The following is a 19,793-nucleotide window of genomic DNA, read 5'->3' as shown; positions in this document are numbered from 1 at the left end:
GACATTTACTTTCCCCCGACGAGTTGTCAAGTCAGCTTGACAGGACACTTACTTCCTCGCCTCATTCTCTTGAGAGTAGGTACTTTTTCTCGCTTTGCCATGCTAAATGCCTAACTCTTGGCATCCAGTGCAAGCTTCTTGTTTGCCAATTATTCTTATCGCGTCGCTTACCTTAATGCGATAAAATTTAAACTTAACTGTTCCTCTTCGCGTGTATTTTCTCTTTTCGCATCCTTTTTAGCAGAATGTCCCATACTTATTCCTATCCGACATAACTTCCTAGCAAGGACCCTTTTCGATAGGACTTCCTTTCTCTGAATCAGAGCCTCACAAACAATTCTTTTGTGAATGCGTTCTAGTATTAGAAATCTTTTCGTTTTGCATCCCTATGGTAGGGTCTTTATTGCGTTGGTGGTATGTGATTGAGACCTCACACCTTGGCTCTGATTTTTGTGTGTGGTGATGAAGGAAAATCTCTCTCTTTTGTTCTAGAATTTCACCTAAAACTTTAAGAAAGAAGGAATGGATGAAAGATTGAGCTTACTCTTCGGGATCCAATTTTCGCACACTTGATTCTAAAGTGGATGCTCCAATTTATAGGCGAGGGATGATGTGACAGAACCATTCTACACTTCATTAATTCCTTTGATAAAGCTGTATCAGTGTCGCAAGCATTAAATTGCCTAGCTTGTTATATATGATCGTCACCTTGATGGTTGGACTCGTCTCCTTGTCTGATGTTCAATCGCTAGGCTACACTTCTTTTCCCCTAAAATCCTGGGATAAGACAAATAAAATGTGATAAAATAGGATAAAGTTCTTTTGCAATTCGTGATATGCAACTTAATCAATTCTTCTACTTTTCGACGTGTATTCTTCCCATCTGATGCATCAAGGCTCAATTATTTTACCTAAAAGGCTACATTAACTAGTATTTATACAAGTTATCAACTTTAGTCTCACACGATTGGTGTTGCTCTTGCTCAGCCTCACTCAATCTCTCTCACTCACACGGTTGGTGTCACTCTCATCCATCTTGATTCGCTCCATGTTGGAGAAATTCAGAGATGAAGTAGACAACGACGTGGAGGAGATGAGAAGAAATGAGGATCGGAGGGAAAAGAAAAGAAAAACCTAAATCAATATAATGCTCTAATTTCATCGGATGACATCATGACATGTAGATTTCACATTTTTATTTGATTTATTTGGTATTTTGAGCCTTTAAAATGGTATTTTAAACCATAATTGCCCGAAAAACGATCAAAACTCTGTAGGTAGCGTTGCCCCTCGCTTTGCAATGGCTAATAATGAAGACGATGACCATGGCGTTCTTTTGTACTACAAGTACGCTAACATACCCAACCTCGACGATCTTGTCTCCTTCTACCAGTCCAATTGCACCTCCCTCGCCCTTGTTGGCCGTGTCCGCCTCGCTTCTCAGGGCGTCAATGTCACTGTAGCCTTCTCTTAACTACCTATTTCGTTTCCCTTTCTCTATTTTGTTTCTAAGAATGATATTTAGGACTGGTATTTTGAGCAGTAGAATCAACTGGAGTGGTTGTTTATATGGGGTTTTCATTTTTTTTTATCCCATTTGCTTATTTGTATCCTTTGTGATGATTCTTAATTTTTTTCAATTTACTGCGGTGTTCTGAGCTTTTTCTTTTTCTCCATTAGGTTTGTGGGAAGTTATCCTCGTTGAAGAGTCATATCGCTGTAATGAAGTTGAATAGTTTGTTTGATGGGACTGATTTCAAGCTTGCATCATGTCACCAGCCCTCGAATGACATTGTAGCGAGAGAATGCGGATTCACTTCTCTGTCAGTTCGAGTTGTTCAAGTAAAAGATGACCCTTTCTTTCAATTTTTAAACCCTAAAGTTTCAGCAATTTTAATGTTAAAACTTGCATATTTCGCAGGAGTTAGTCACCCTTTGTTCAAATCCTCTATCGAAGTTACCTGAAATTTCAGAAGCTGGGACCCATCTCTCTGCAGCTGAATTTCATTCTGTTCTTGAGAGTGCTGGTTAGATTATTCTCTTCCTTTTTTGTTGTACGTTATCAACAGTCAAATAGTTAAACAGTTACAACAATATATCAATTACATTCTGTTTGAATCTTTTTGTATTTTCCAGCCATGTATTAGTTAAACAAACTAACAAGTTCTTTTATAAAAGAAACTTGAAATGTGTAAATACAATAAGTGAAAGTAATAAGAAAAGCTTTCCATATACCTTTTCTCTCTATTTGTTATGGTATCAGAGAGTTTCTGCAAGAGAGAAAGTTAAAAACCCCACCCGAACGCCATTAACCTCGTGCAGTCTTATCATGACGACACCAGAGAGTTCAACGGCTGGCAATTTCAATTCAGTTCCTAACTCAGTTCCGATCACATCTTCGGAACTTGACGCCCAGATGAACCCCTTCACCCTTCATCATTCAATCATCCCAACCACCAATTTGGTATCTACACCACTTGCAGGATCAAGTAACTACTCTTCATGTAGCAGAGCAATGGAACTTGCATTATGAGGGAAGAATAAGATTGGTTTTATTACTAGAACAATTGAAAAACCATCAGAGGGAAGCTTACTATCAGCATGGAGATGTAATAATGACGTAATAGCCTCATGGATTATCAACTCAATCTCAAAGGAAATTGCTGCCAGCTTAGTTTACAGCGGGAGCGTCAAAGAGATATGGGATGATTTGAAAGAGAGGTACCGTCAGTCTAATGGGCCACATATATACCAGTTGAGAAAAGATCTCGTGACTACTACCCAAGGAAATCTTCCGGTGGAAGTATATTATGCAAAAATCACTACTATATGGCAGGAACTTGTTGAATACCGATGGATGAATGCACTTGTCAAGGATCAAAGAAGATGATAGAATTCTTGAATGCATAATTTGTAATGACATTCCTTACAGGCTTGAATGAGTCATATGCACGAAGCAGAGCACAAATTCTATTGATTGACCCTCTACTAGCAATAAACAAGGTATTCTCTCTTATTATTCAAGAAGAAAGGTAGAGATCTATTGGATCTATATCTACAATTGAGAATATAACTCTGATGGCAAACACTGAGAAAAAGTTTATTGCTGAGAAATTTATGAAGAAAGATACCCGGTCAGTGTGCACTAACTGTGGATACAGAGGCCATATTGTTGATAAATGTTATAGACTACATGGCTATTCACCAGGACATAGACTAGCAAATAATAAATCAGTCCATCTACAAAGGCCGAAAAAATTCTATGCAAACCTACAATGAAAAGCCATCAAAAGCTACAAAAGGCAATTAGTCGGCCTTCTTCGCTAGTCTTAATAATGACCAATACTCACAGCTCTTAAATATGCTGCAGACACACATGAATTCTCAACAAATTGATGAGATCTCTAAGACAGAAACTACTCACGTAGCATGTACTTATCTTTCTAATTCACTCATCAATTCTTGTTGGATCATAGATTCTAGAGCCTCCTCTCACATATGCCATGATAAATCTATGTTTAAACAACTACACAGCATTCAGAATATGTCGGTTATACCGCCAACTAAAGTTCGTTTAAAGGTTGAGTATGTAGGTGACATTCTAATAGCAAAACAACTGATATTGAAGGATGTTATATACATTCTCGAGTTCAAATACAACCTGCTATCAGTGAGTGCTCTACTTAAGGATGGAAGATATTCTATATCCTTTACTAACACCAACTGTATGATTCAGGACAAGTCAGTTTCGAAAACGATTGGGAGGGCCGAGCTAATAAGTAACTTATACTTACTGAAAGTAAATGATGAAAAGAATAAAGACTGCTCTATTAAATCTGCTGTCTTTTCATGTAAAGCTTATGCAACTACATGGCACAACCATATGGGGACACCCCTCTATTAGTAGAATAAAAGATTTGTCAAAACTAATAAAGACTTTTGATTTCTCAAATTGTAAACAAGTGTGTCATATTTGTCCCTTAGCTAAACAGAAGCGTCTTTCATTTCCTGCCTTAAATAATGTTGCTGAGAATATTTTTGACCTAGTGCACTATGATATATGGGGTCCCTTTAAAACCCAAACACATGCTAGTCATACCTACTTTGCCACCATTGTTGATGATAAATCAAGGTACACATGGATACATCTATTGAAAAACAAAAGTGATATTCTACAAGTTATTCCCAATTTCTTCAAACTTGTTGAGACTCAATTCTCAAAGAAAATCAAAAGTTTTCGTTCTGATAATGCCCTTGAGTTGAACTTCAGAGAATTCTTTGCCAAAACAGGAACTACTCATCAGTTTTCCTTTGCATACACTCCTCAACAGAATTTAGTGGTTGAAAGAAAACACCAACACCTCCTCAACGTTGCAAGAGCCCTAATGTTTCAATCTAATGTTTTTCTCACTTTTTTGGGGAGAATGTGTACTAACTACAGCATACTTAATCAACAGAACACCAATGGTTTTACTCTCCAACGACACTCCACATGTTGTTCTGTTTAACAAAACTGTTGACTATGGGTTCATAAAAACATTTGGATGCCTTGCCTATGCTTCTACACCAACACTCGACATGTCCAAATTTGATCCAAGAGCAAGACCTTGTGTCTTCATGGGATATCCATCAGGTATAAAAGGCTACAAGTTATATGATATGACTAAAATGAAATTTTATCTTCAGGGATGTCTTATTCTTTGAAGAAAGATTCCCATTTCAATCGATCAAAGAAGACAACAAGCACATTTCACATGATTTCATTGATTAGTTCGTCATACCAAGCCAACTATTTGATCACTTGGAAAACAAAGGTATTACTGGAAATCCTTAGAAAGCCTATGTGAGGATAGCTACGGTATTGATGATTCACAACCTCATATTGAAACCTCAGAAGAAACCAATAATCCCATCCAAACAACCATTCCCACAGCCCCAAGAAGGTCATCAAGACCACATTGCCCACCCTTTTACCTAAAAGTCTTTCACTGTAATCTCACATCCCACAGAAAATCCCCCTTTCCTCTTGACAAATACCTCTCATATAACAGTTACAACCAAAACCACAAGAAATACATCCTAAATGTCACCTCCATCTATGAGCCCCTTATTTCCACCAAACTGTGAATCACCAAAATTGGAAGAAAGCTATGGCAGAGGAAATAGAAGCCATGGAAAGAACTAATACATGGACTATTGTCTCCCTTCTAAAGAATCATCATACCGTAGGTAGTAAATGGGTCTACAAAGTTAAGTATAAACAAGATGGAACAGTTGACAGATATAAAGCGAGACTTGTAGCAAAAGGCTACAAACAACAAGAAGGAATAGACTTCTTAGACACCTTCTCACCTGTCGCCAAAATTGTCACTGTTAAAGTCTTCTTAGCCCTCATTGCATCCTACAATTGGTCACTTACTCAAATGGACATTAATAATGCCTTCCTAAATGGTGATTTGTTTGAGGAAGTGCATATGTCTTTGCCATTGGGCTACCGAACCTCACAAGTACCACGGAAAGGTGAGAAACTAGCTTGCAAACTTAACAAATCAAAATACGGACTAAAGCAAGCCCCAAGCCAACGGTTTCTCAAGTTTGCAGCAACTTTATCCTCACATTGCTTCCATCAATCCAAGTTTGATTACTCTCTCTTACCCGAGGACATGGACATGATTTTGTAGCATTGTTAGTAAATGTGGGTGACATATTACTAACCGGACCATCCCCTAAAATAATCAGCCCAGTCAAAGAAGTCCTTAAAGGACATTTTGAACTCAAGGACTTAGGCCAAGCGAAATATTTTATGGGATTAGAATTATCCAGATCTCAACTAGGGATCATGATTTCTCAAAGAAAATATTGCCTCCAAATACTGATACTGGATTTCTTGAAGCTAAACCAGCTACAACTCCCATGGATCCCAATTTAAAACTATCAAAGAATGGAGGAGAGCTTCTAAAAGAAGATGATAACACTTGTTATAGAAGATTGATTGGTAATCTTATATATTTACAAATATCTCGGCCAGACATATGCTTTGCTGTCCATCGGCTAAGCCAATTCATCCAAAGCCCTACTAAAGATCACTTAAATGCCGCTCATCACTCTCCTGGACAAGGCATTCTAATTAGTCCTATCACTTCCTTTCACTTAAAGGCTTTTGTGGATTCTGATTGGGGGTCATGTCCTCATACAAGAAGGTCCAGTACTGGTTTCTGCATATTCCTAGGGGAATGTATCATATCATGGAAATCAAAGAAACAAGCCACAGTTTCCAGATCTTCTGGAGAAGCAGAGTACAGAGCACTAGCTTCAGTTACGAGTGAGTTAATGTGGATTTCTCAGCTCCTAAAAGATCTTTAGATCAAGATCCTAATGCCCACTATTGTGTTTTGTGACAATCAAGCTGCTATTGCCATTGCCTCTAATCCAATATTCCATGAGAGAACAAAACACATAGAAATCGATTGTCATTTTGTCCGAGACAAGATAGCTGATGGATTCCTTAAGGTTCTTCCTATCAAATCAAGTCTATATCTCGCAGACATGTTCACTAAAGCATTGCCTACATCTATTTTGTCTAAGCTAATATGCAAGTTGGGAATCATTGACATTCATCATCCAACTTGAGTGGGAGTATCAACAGTAAAACAGTTAAACAGTTACAACAATATATCAGATACATTCTGTTTGAATCTGTTTGTATTTTCCAGCTGTGAATTAGTTAAACAAACTAACAAGTTCTTCTATAAAAGGAACTTGAAATGTGTAAATACAATAAGTGAAAGTAATAAGAAAAGTTTTCCATATACCTTTTCTCTCTATTTGTTATATGTGTTACTTTACTGACTTTTAACAATGGGGGATGACTTTTATGCGGAACTGGGGCTGGAATGATTTGAAATAAAGTTCTTTTAACTACTCTTCTCGTACTTTGCAGGGCTACTTTCGGATGAAGAGACACCGGAACATAACAAAGATGTTGTTCTACTTGATGCAAGGAATTTATATGAGACTAGAGTTGGGAAGTTCCAAACACCAAATGTTGAAACATTGGATCCAGAAATTAGGCAGTATAGTGATTTGCCATCTTGGATTGATGATAATTCTGAAAAGTTGCGAGGAAAACAAATTCTTATGTTAGTTGTCTCAAACTATATGTTACCAAAATTTGGATGCCTTTTTCTTATTGTTCTTGACATGGCTCAACAATAGTGTCACCAATTGCTTATGTTTGGCGTGCAGCTTACGGTGGTTTAATCTTACATTTTGGCTTACTTGTACTTTGGGCATTTAGTTTAGCACTCATTTGGCTGCATATTTGGATATGAGTGTGTGTGTGGAGCAAAAAGTGCTTGGTTTTTATTTTTCAAGTTTAGAACTACCATTTCGGGAGAATATTATCAAATTTTGTTATTGACTTATTGTATATTTTTAGGTTGTGTAAATAGTAATCAAGATGGTCCCTGTACAAACTGTTTCTTTGTTGCCCACCTTTTTTCGTCCATACTAACAGTACTAGATTTGTTCAATAGCTCAAAAGGCAGAATTTTAGAATCATGTATTATGATTTGAGTTTCATCTTCTTCCACCTATCTAATAGGTATTGCACTGGAGGAATCAGATGTGAGATGGCTTCAGCATATATTAAGTCCAAAGGATCTGGATTTCAGAATGTCTTTCAGGTGCTATCATAGGAAATATTTATGGATTTTATATCTTTCAAATATATATTGATGTCATTTATAATTTATCTTGGGATTTATGGGTATATTTTCACTTTCCCCAATTTCGGACCTATGGATATTAACAAATGAAGGATAGGCTAAAATGTTCTTTTTATCTAGTTTCTAAAGATTTAAGCAATGCTTTGGTGAATTCATGGTTCATGCGTATAGCTTTATTTGGTGTTAGTTTTATCACATCAATCATTTTATATGTTGGTGATGGGGTGCTTTTCGCTGCAGTTATATGGTGGAATACAACGTTATTTGGAACAATTTCCTGATGGCGGGTTTTTTGCAGGAAAGAATTTTGTGTTTGATCACAGGTGAAATCTTGATGCTTTCACATCAACATGTACTGATTAGGATGTGATAGTTTAAAGTTTAAATAAGATTTTGAGAAGGGAGACATTAGACATGATATATATTTGTTAGGATTAGTGGGCTTGTAGCGTGTTGAAAGCCCAAGGGTAGTTTTGTAATTGTTACCCTAATTATTCTTTCCATTTTGATTAGGCTCTCATTGCTTATTAAGTTTTCCCCTTGTATTATCAGTTGAATAAGAAAATAATAAGAAATTTTCTCCTGTGGTTTTTCTCCTTGTACTACGTTTCCACATAATTATTTGTGTTGTCTCTTGTTGTTATTTTCAATATGATATCAGAGAGGAATAACAACAAAACTCTAGATGATACCCGAACAGAGGAGACTGTAGGAACAACCGTTGGCCTCCCCACTGTCGTGCTGTCGCTGTGGACGAGAAATTGTTGCTGCCATGGAAGACATATTTTGCCGCCTCCAGATGACGTTGATCAATGCAGTCCCTCCACCACCAATCACGTCTGTGCCATCCTCGTCAGTCCACGCGTCGATCATGTCTGCACCATCGTTTTCTATTCACACTCTGATCTGTAACCACCTTGTGCTACCTATCTGTCTTGCCAAACCACCGCCGCAAGCCCAACCGTCACCCTATGGAAGTAGCTCCATCTCTTATGTTGTCTTCTTTTCTTCCCTCCTATCTGTAGGGCAATGCTCTTCTTACTGCCGCCCATCTTATCAATCGGATGCCCTATCGTATCCTTCAACTCTAGACCCTCTTAGAATGTCTTAAGGAGTTTTATCCCTCTATTCATCTCATTCCTGATGTTCCCCTTCGAGCGTTCGGGTGCACGACCTACATTCATAGCCATGGCCTTCACCAAATTATGTTCACCTCTATGGCTTAGGTGTACGTGTTCATTGGATACCCTCCCCATCAAAGGGGTTATAAATGTTTCCATCCTACTTCTCGTAAGTACTTTGTCTCCATGGATGTTACTTTTCTTGAGGATCGTCCTTGCTTTTTCGTTGGCCTACATCAGGAGGAGAGTATGAGCGAAAAGTCTAACTATGTGGTCCTCTTAGAGTCTAATAGTTCTACTCCTACTCTTGTCACCCTACCTGACCCCAATTCTCATAACACGGTCCTACCTACCTATAAAGTTCCTTGGATCACCTACTATAGAAGGAATAAGAAGGAAATTGGGTCCCCTATTGCTCAGTCGGCTCTGTTTCTGATTTTGAACCACCATGAGATCAAGATATGACTAATTCTATTGACTCTCATGTTGACAATAAAATGGGTGAGAATGATAGGTTCAATACAATTGTTCCTGAAGATATGGGTGAAAAGGGTAGTGTTGATGAGACTGAGGTCATTGCAAAAACTGTTGGTGATGAGGCTGAATACGATCATTTAGGTAATCTTGATGTGTATGGTCCGTCCCTTAACATACCTATTGCATTGAGGAAAGGTACTAGAACCTGCTCAAAGCATTCCATTTGTAACTATGTCTCTTACGAGAACCTATCACCTCAGTTCAGGGCATTCACTGCTAGCCTTGTTTCCACCACAATACCCTAGAATATCCATCTTGCCTTAAAGTGCTCTAAGTGGAAAATTGTAGTTATGGAAGGGATGAGAGCCCTTAAAAAGAACAAGACTCGGGAGATCCGTGCTCTTCATAAGAGGCATAAAAGTGTGGGATGTAAATGAGTGTTTGCTTTCAAGTACAAAGCAGATGAAACTCTAAACAGACACAAGGCCAGGTTAGTTGCAAAATGGTTAACTCAGACCTGTGGGGTTGACTACTTTGAGACTTTTTCTCCGACCACAAAGTTTAACACTGTTAGAGTCTTGTTGTTTGTTGTTGTGAATAAAGATGACCCCTATATCAACTAGATGTTAAGAACGTGTTCTTAAATGAAAATTTAGAAGAAGCAGTGTATATGAGCCCTCCAAGCTTTGAAGCTTAGTTTGACAATTGGGTTTGCAAACTTCGAAAATCCTTGTACGGGTTGAAACAGTCACCGAGAGTTTGGTTTGACAGGTGTACCACCTTTGTCAAGTTCCAAGGGTATATTCAGGGGGCACTCTAATCACACTTTATCCATGAAAGTCTTTGAGGCTGGGAAAATAGTCATGTTGATTGTCTACATTGATGACATTGTGCTATCTGGGGGATGACACAGTTGAGATCATCCAACAGAAAAGGAAAATGGGGGATGAGTTTGAGATCAAAGACTTGGGAAATTTAAAAAACTTCTTTGGATGGAGGTAGCTAGATGTAAAGAAGACATTTCTGTTTCTCAGAGAAAGTACACCCTTGATTTGTTGACAAAAACAGGGATAATGGGATGCCGACTAGCTGATATGCCTATCGAGTTCAATGCTAAGTTAGGAAGCTTTGTTGATAAAGTTTCTATCGATTGAGAAAGATATCAAGGCCTGGTGGGGAAGTTGATCTACTTATCTCACACTAGATCTAATATCCTCTATGCTGTGAGTACCGTTAATCAGTTCATGCAGACTCCTTATGAAAAACACATGGAGGCAGTTAACAGAATTCTGAGGTATTTGAAAACTACTCCTAGTAACGGGTTGATGTTCAGGAAGACAGACAAAAGGTGTATTGAGGCCTATACTGATTTTAGTTGGGTAGGGTTTGTTGATAAAAAATTCATCTCTGGGTATTGTACTTCTGTGTGGGGCAATCTCGTTACTTGGAAAAGTGTAAGGCAAGGGGTTGTAGCCTGAAGCAGTGCTGAAGTTGAGTACAAGGCTATAAGTTTGGGGATGTGATGAAATTTGGCTCCAGAAGATTTTATCTGATCTTCGTCAGGATTATGAGGTGCCTATGAAATCGTTCTACGATAATAAGGCCGCTATTAGCGTCACTAACGACCCGTTCAACATGATAGAATCAAACATGTGGAGATTGATAGACACCCTATTAAAGAAAGATTGGACAATGGTTTCCCTTAAGCCAACAGATTGTTGATATTCTCATTCAGGGGCGAGTTTTGATTCTTCCTTTAGCAAGTTAGGTCTTCTTGACATTTACATCCCAACTTGAGGGGGAGTGTTAGAATTAGTGGGCTTGTTTGTTATGTGTTGAAAGCCCAAGGGTAGTTTTGTATTTTATGTTACTCTAATTATTCTTTCTTTTTTTATTTGGCTCTCATTGCTTATTAAGTTCCCCTTGTGTTATCAGTTGAATAAGAAAATAAAAAGAAATTCTCTACCGTGGTTTTTCTCCCTATACTAGAATTTTCATGTAGTTCTTTGTGTTGTCTCTTATCGTTATTTTCTATTATATTAATTCATTGAAGTATTGAACCAAACAATGTTGTATGAACGTAATTTGACTCCTCCAGTAAATTCCAACTTTTGAAATCGTTGAATATTCTAAGAGTAAATGGTGAGCATCTTCATGGGAAACTGGGGAAATAGATGATGTTGCAATTTGAGGTGAAATTTTCTAATATTCAATTCTGTGGTTAATAGGATAGCAGTTGGGAGCTCAACTCCAGATATTATAGGGACGTGCCTTATTTGTGGAAACCCATTTGATGATTATTCTTCTCGCTGTCGGTGTAAATATTGTCGAATGCTCGTGTTGGTGTGTGATAATTGCCAGGTCTGCCATAATAGTTAATCTCTCTATACTCATTCTTATCTGGCTTGCTGTTCCCTGTTCTATTATGCAGTGATTTTTTTAGTGACAACTTGAATTCCAAAATTTGTTTCTCCCGTCCCGTTATCATATCATTTTTTTTATCACCTTTAGCTTTCTTGTGATTTGTGGTATCCTGCTTCTGCATCCTGTTATTGCGGCTCAGGAAAAGGAGACCCTATATGTTTGTGAGCTGTGTAGGAAGCATGGCAAGGAGGGTGAGGTGATTTCACAATTCCAGAGCTCAAAATCCGAAGTAGTCTTGTTGCAAAGTGAACTTGTTCCATGGAGTAAGGTCCGTTAATTCTTCTATGACTTCTTGCTTGCGCAAGGAATATATGGGCCTAATATTTTATGATATTATTTAAATGATCAGTACACTGTTCAGTTAATATCATCACAAGAATCAACTCCTTGATTCAAAGTTTGTATGAGAATTCTTCTAGAATAACTGTTTATAGCTAAAAGCATTTTGATCCCTCTGAAAAGTACTTTTGAAATCTTTCTAACTCGAGCACTCGAAAAACATTTTGTCAGTGTCTTTCAAGGCACTTTAAATGTTTAGTCATTTATTTATTTTTACCAAAGCACTTTTACCTCACTCTTAGACAATGAACACGAAGATGAGGGCCAAAAGATGCAATTGTTACTGTCTTTGCACACTAAGCCCCAACCAGAATCTGTTAGCTCTTCAAGTCTTCATGAGCGATTAGTCAATCAAATAATAGATAGTAAATGGGTCAGTTTAAAAATAAATGAATTGCTCGTTGTAGAATATTATTCTCGTCAGACTTAAACCTAACTAAAAAACAAGGGTTCGGACAATTTCGTCCGCCCCTTCGCCGAAGTCTAAGTAAAGAGACCGAAGGAAAGTAAGGTTTTGATCCGGAAATTTTTCTATCAAATTGCTTTATTACAAAATCCTCAATGTGCTGTTCATGTTTTCTATCAAATCATATTTCTGATATTCAGCAATCCAATATGGAATTTAAAGTACTGCCTTGCCTTTCCATTTTGAGCGTAAGAGTTGGAAGTGAAATCATTCTTCATTCTTTAATTGATCTGCAATTCATACTCTTATTCAGGTTGTAGGTCACCCTAGAAAACTGAGAGTCCTGTGTTTGCATGGATTTAGACAGAATGCCTCAGGCTTTAAAGGAAGAACTGCATCATTAGCAAAGAAACTCAAAACCATGGTGGAGTTCGTGTATGTTGATGCACCTCATGAGTTATCATTCATTTACCATCCTCGGGACAGTGACCCTTGGGAAACTTGTGTGACATCTTCAGTACAGCCCCATCGTCCTCCGCCATTAGAGAGTTGCAAGAAGAAGTTCGCTTGGTTAGTATCAGACAATGCAGGCAAAAGGACTGAAACTAACTGGGAAGTTGCAGATGCCCCATTTGATCCACTCCAGTACCAGAAACAAACCACTGGGTTTGAAAAATCATTGGCATATTTGAAGACCGTATTTTCTGAGAAAGGACCATTTGATGGGATCTTGGGTTTTTCACAAGGAGCAGCAATGGCTGCCGCAGTTTGTTCGAAAAAACCGAGTCTAAAGGGTGCAGTAGAATTTCGATTTGCAGTGTTGTGCTCTGGTTTTCCTCTTCAAATGCCTGAATTGGACCGTGGACTGATCAACTGCCCCTCACTTCACATATTTGGTAGTGGTGGGGGAAACGATAGGCAGATTGCTAACAAAACAAGCAGAAACCTTGCTTCTTGTTTCGATGCAGGTTGTTCTGTTATTATCGAACATGACCTTGGTCACATGATTCCTACCCGACCTCCCTACATTGATAAGATAAAAGAGTTCCTTCAGCGTTTTCTTTGATTGGATTCACGAGTGTGACCTACAACCGAGGTTGTTGCAGGAACTTGATCATACAAGGTTGGTTCACTCTTGGATTGTAATGGGACTTCTTTTGCTTCATAGTTGTAGCTCATTGTAGACTTGTTTTACTAACTTATTAAATTTCTCGTGTACCTATAAGTTTTTGACATTAAAAGAATGAAGGGCTTACAGAGTTTGTTGTTTTACTTCATCCACAAGCTGTAAGTTTCTGGTTATTTGACCATAAGTTACATAATCTCCTTTTGAAATTACACTATACCAGGGTATCTGCTGATTTTATGGGGTTATGCCATAGTTTTTGTTCTAAATTTTCATAATCATGCCCATTAGTCAGATCTATAAAACTTTTTCTTTTACCTTTCTCTATAATACATACATTATTTTTAATTTTTTTAAAAAATATTAATTTTATAAACAAAGGGTAAATTAGAAAAATCACCGGTTAGTTACGATTATATTTTTAAACTTTTAATGGTAGAAATTGGACCATGAAACTATACTTAAAATCATATATTCAAATTTATATTGTTGTACATGGATCAAATACACAAATCTATACTATTGTTAAAATTAAGACTTTCAAATGTATAAATTTGTAGAAATTTAACAATTAAAACATATAATTTTAAGAATTAAAATTTTAATTAGTTGCATAATTGTGCAAGAAATTTATTGTTAAAATTAAATGTTTTAATTAATTATATAATTGTGCAAAACATTTATCGAGTTTTTAGCTTCAGTTTTGGGGACTTTTTCTTTAGGGGATTCAACACTAATAGCCTATTAGAATAAACTCAATTACACAAATTACCTAAAGGTCTCTATTTCATCCTTAGGTTTCAAAATGGTACATATATAGCTTTTAAGTTTTGATTTTGGTCTCAATTTAGTTCCCAAGTATCAAAATGTTACGATTTTATCCTTAAAATTTGAATCTAAATTCAATTTGGTTTATAGATTTCAAGATTTTACTCTTTTAACCTTTAACTTTTTTTGTTTTTTTTTTGTTAAATACTCACTTCTAAACATTGATATCATATTTATTAATTAATTCAAATTTATTATCATCTAAAATTTTAAACTTAATTTTAAAAGTTTTGAAAAATAGTATTTACTGTATTATAATTTGTTTAATTATTTTTAAATTTATTAATCTATATTAACACTAAAGACAAAAAGTAAGTATTTAGTAAAAAATTGAAGTTAAAAATATAAATGTTGAAATCTAGAAGAATCATATTGAAACAAAACTTAAATGTCAATGGTTAAACCTAGAGACCAAATTTAAATCAAACCAGATGTGTAACATTTTGAAACCTAGAGACTAAATAGAAACTAAATTAAAAACTAGGAACGTAAAAAACTAACCCAAACCACTTAACCAGTTGAGTTCAGTGTGAGTTGATTTTGAGCAAAAACAAAAAATCCAGATTGGTTCGGTTCAGTTCGGTCCACTGTTTATTTGGACGCACTATAAAATGTATTTAGGGTTTTTCTAACTTCCTTCACATTTGAAACTTCTGAGTTTTTCTAACTTCCTTCACATTTGAAACTTGTGATGGCAAAAAGAAAGATAAATGCATCTCTCTCTCTTCACGCATTAGTCTCTTTCTACAATATAAACGTGTTGCTAAAGCTAAAAACACAAAATAAAAATAAAAATAAAAAATAAAAATGCCACAGAGTATTAGGATCGTCTAACTCTGCATTACTAGGACGACTGTCATTGGAGCCGTATAGCTAAGGGTTTCAAAAACATATTGAATGCGCACTGCTAAATGAGTACTTTTATTGACATAAGTATGTTACTAAATGTCCACTTTTGCAACACATTGTTTGTCATTATTTATTTTATACAATGACACTGTAAATGCCAAGTTTTAAGAACAGATTAAATTATTGGTAAATGTTAATTTGGGTCAATTACAACGATTTTTTGCAACAAATTTAAGTTCCAACACTATCTATCACAAGTTTGCATAACAAAAATTTCTAACAAGTCTTTGAAGCATGAAGCATCATTTTTAAACAAAAGTATAAAATACCAACCTAAACCCGTTCTATTTCGATCCAAGTTCAACTTTAAAATCATGTTCTGAATACCATCGAGACATCAAATCCAAAAAATAAAGAAATGATATATGTAACCACATGAGAGTAAAACATATAATAAAGCCTATCAAAGGAACTAAAATAAACATAGCAAAACAAAACTCATCAATAGAACCCATAAGAGTAACTCAAATAAATAATATAGCAAAACAAAACTCATCAACAAAACCCATCAAAATAACCGAAAGAAAACAAAATCTTTACCATCTTGAAGTTTCTCTATGGTTTTAAATTTTGTATCTTCTTTCTTTTATATATAGTAACAATACAAAGAACATAAAAGATCATGTGTAATGGTACCCATATGTCATAGATACTTGATTTGCATTAGTAATTGATTTTCTATCATTATTTTTTAGAGTCAAAACAACGAGTTTTCTGGCATCTTTAATTTAGAAGACTAAAAAGGTATGTTTTGTTTATATAGGAATTGATCATGAGCTCTAAATGATCTTTTCCTTTCGACTCTACCAATTAAAAACTATAATTTGAGAATTCATTCTATTGTTATGTACGTAATTTAAGTAAGTAAAGGACTATTTTCTTTATTGTTCTGTGTTTATTTGTAGTTGGCTGAATTAAAGTCTAGTATTGATATATATATATATATATATATATATATATATATATATATATATATATATATATATATATATATATATATATATTTCTGTGTAAAGTCTCTAAGTTATCTCTCGAGCCGTCCATATACGACGTCATGAGTTCTCTATGATCTCCCGATGCAACAATGTTGTGCGTTGGGAGATGCTCTCCCGACACATCCCTATTCTTGATGGGCATTTATGTGCGAGGAGATCATTTCTTAACACTTTCATATATCTCCCGATATTTTTGTGCGTGGAATGATCTTCATTTTCTTGTAGTGTAGGTAAAGTATGTGGAATTGAGTTATGGAAATAAAAATGAAAGGTGCTTAAGATGTTCGTTAGAAAATGGTTTCAAAGACTAGTATGGGATCTAAAAATGTTTTGGGAATTGTTTGTGTAGTATTTTGTTGTGATTATGGTCGGGGAATCTCCACTCAGGGGTTGAAATATGGCTTAAGTCGAGGAGGAAACTAGTTCTAGGGTGTGAATCCGACCAAAATCCAACATCGATTAGATAAGGAGATGATCTTGGATATATAAGTGAGGACAACTATCTCCATTGGTATGAGGCCTCTTGGAATGATACCAAAGCAAAGTCATGAGGGTATATATCCAAAGTGGACAATATCATACCATTATGGAGATATTTGGAGGATTTGTTATCCTAATAGACAGCTTAACTCAGAGTCGGATACGTATTACATTAAACTCAAATACGAATGCTTGTAATTGTCTTTATGTTTTGCCTAAGTTTGAATTAGAATGAGGCAAATGCGCTATGTGTGTTTCAAAGCAATGTTGAAGGCTTTTAATTGTAAATTGCCAATGTGATTTAATAAATGATGTTTTAGAAAGAGAAAACCTATGTGCATAAACTTACCACTCCCTGGATAACCCAACTCATTCAATATTCATTCTTTTTTTGTTCCCCTCCCTATGTAGCCACGGAGTTCTGGGCGTATACTGAAGCCAGAGTCTGCCACTGCCTTTATCACTTCATATAGTTCAAGTTTCATAGACTTCTGTATGTATGTAAACATAATCTTGTAATACTGAGAGATGGGCAGAATCAAAATGTGATATTTGTTGGTATAAAAGAGAAGATGGGTTTGTTGTATAATATAGATATTGGAAGATCAATGATTTAAGGGTTATGTTATGAGACCAGATATAATTTATGTTGATAGCTATTGTTGTCGTTAATAAATACGTTGAGTTATCCGGTAAGAAAATAACAATGCAAGTGTCATAAAAGGTTTGACACCTGTTGTCTTCACATCTTCTTATTAGTTAGGATGGTAATTTTGTAGAAGACGTGTGACATTTATAATATAATGAAAATATCACACCGTAAGAAATTGGAGATAACCTGATGCGAAAATAGACGTTGGAATAAAGGACATCATAAGAAGATGTTTTTGATCATGATGCAGTAAAGGAGGTGTTGACATTGGTAAGCTATGCTGACGTTGACGTGATGACGTCGAGAGAGCATAAGCCTTCCACGACGTCATGCACGAAAACGTCGCAGAAACATTTCATTTAAATAATAATATAATTTTTTCGCGACGCCATGCATGTACACGCGCGTCAGCGTTGCCCCAACAACGGTCGAAGTGGAAGAGCACGGCGTCGGGAAAAGTGGAAAATATTATTAAAATTGATATGAACCGCGACGTGTACATGCATAGCATCGACAGTTGGTTCGTTTATGACAACATTGCATTGACTACGTTGGCAAGGGTTGAACTTTTAAATAATTATGACAACCTTTCCACGACGCTAAAGATGAGCACGCCGTTATAGGTTAACCTTTCGCCGACGTAGAGGTTGGTAATGTCATGAGAAATTGTAACGTTTTGACTGATTTTGAAAACGTTTTCACGACGTCATAAATGACTGCATTGGCCTTACATGGAGAAAAAACGATGCAGTCACTTATGGCCTCGCAATTAGGGGGTTCTCATCACGTTTTTTGGATGCGTCAAGAGAACTCCTATTATTATAGTTATATGTTCATGTAACACAGAACATAGACAAAAGAAAAGAGAAAAGAGAACAACGAAAGAGAGACCGAGTTTGAGCCGTCCGTCGTCGACCGTCGCTGCTGTTCTTTGAGTCCTTGCCTGTCGCCGTCCATCCTCCTATCGTCGTCTACTTATTTCGTCGTCCACTTAGTTCGTCATCTTTACCTGTAAAAATGTTGTATTTTTTTTGTTTCTAAAAAAATATATATTAATATATATATTGTATATTTTAGATTAGATTGTATGTATAATCTGTAGATTGTAGATTGTAGATTGTATATTGTATGTATGTTTATTATTAAATTTGTTGCATGAATAAGTAAATGTTTCTGGATTTAAATTAAATTGTATATATAGATTGTATATTGAAATTGTTAGAGTTTTTGAATTAAAATGTATCTTGAATTGTTTAAGAATTAAATTATATGTGTGAATGGAATTTTGAAAATTGTAATATATTATGGTTTAAATTATTGAAATTGTAATAATAATTAATGAAACTATAATTGTGATTGTTATAAAGAGATTTAATTGTATTAAAATTTTTAAATTGATGAAATTGATGAATTTGAAATATTTTATTGATTTGTTGTGGCTATCCTGCAGTTATGGTAGCCTATAGTTTATTATTTGTGAATATGATTTGTTTAATAGAAGCAAGGTAGCCTTTATATAGTTAAAATTATGGTAGCCCTTGGTGCATGATAATTTATTCGAAGTGTTAGGTAGCTTCTAACGCTTGTTAGTTGGAAGTGTTAGATAGATTTTTTAGTTTAAACTTAGATATAGTGAAAGTTGGAATATTGAATACTTGTGAGGTGTGGCTTATTCATGGAGTAAAGTTAGCATTTGAGAGGAGGAATATAAGACTAATTACATGTATTTATGTTCTAGATCTTTAACGATGGACAAGGGTTGGATGAAACTTAGGAATAAGTTATTGGTTGAGTATAGAGAGGGAGTTTTCCAATTTTTAGAAGTTGCAAAGTATCACTTCGATGAGTATGAACGTATAAGGTGTCCATATGCAAGAGATATATGAACTCGAATTGGGACTCATTAGTGGGTGTGGAGAGACATTTATTAACGATTGGAATATGTCCCTCCTATACAGATTAGGTGTATCATGGAGAGGCAGCGAACTTGTATAGATGTATAGAAAGATTTGATGAAGGAACTAGTACTGATCATTTCCATGAAGGAACTAGCAGTAACCCTTTCCATGAAGGAACTAGCAGTGACCCCTTCCATGAAGAAACCAGTAGTAATTTGTTTCCTGAAGATAGTGAAATATTGGGTATGCTGCACGATTTACAAACTTTTGTTGAACATGAAGAAGATACGGTAGAAGAAGGTTTGGAGAATGACATGTCGTTTAATAGTGGTATAGAAAAGGAGACGACGAATATATTTCAAGAGTTATTAAACCAAGCACATTGTGACCTATACCTTGGCTGTTTAGAAA

The 19,793-nt window shown here is 35.9% G+C and overlaps 1 protein-coding gene across 1 annotated transcript; it reads left to right on the top strand.

Annotated features, from left to right (window-relative positions):
* The first annotated feature begins 979 nt into the window (after positions 1-979).
* On the top strand, positions 980-13,771 carry LOC103502226 (rhodanese-like domain-containing protein 6). Its single transcript, XM_051080266.1, has 9 exons — positions 980-1,459; positions 1,681-1,842; positions 1,922-2,027; positions 6,941-7,139; positions 7,604-7,685; positions 7,968-8,050; positions 11,554-11,686; positions 11,889-12,017; positions 12,808-13,771. The coding sequence occupies exons 1-9, from the start codon at positions 1,301-1,303 to the stop codon at positions 13,558-13,560; spliced, it is 1,806 nt and encodes a 601-aa protein (XP_050936223.1). The 5' UTR covers positions 980-1,300; the 3' UTR covers positions 13,561-13,771.
* Positions 13,772-19,793: the final 6,022 nt, after the last annotated feature.

Source organism: Cucumis melo, chromosome 12, assembly GCF_025177605.1.
Source record: "Cucumis melo cultivar AY chromosome 12, USDA_Cmelo_AY_1.0, whole genome shotgun sequence".
In the NCBI taxonomy this organism is placed as follows: Eukaryota; Viridiplantae; Streptophyta; class Magnoliopsida; order Cucurbitales; family Cucurbitaceae; genus Cucumis; species Cucumis melo.
This window is presented reverse-complemented; position numbering and strand designations above follow the sequence as displayed.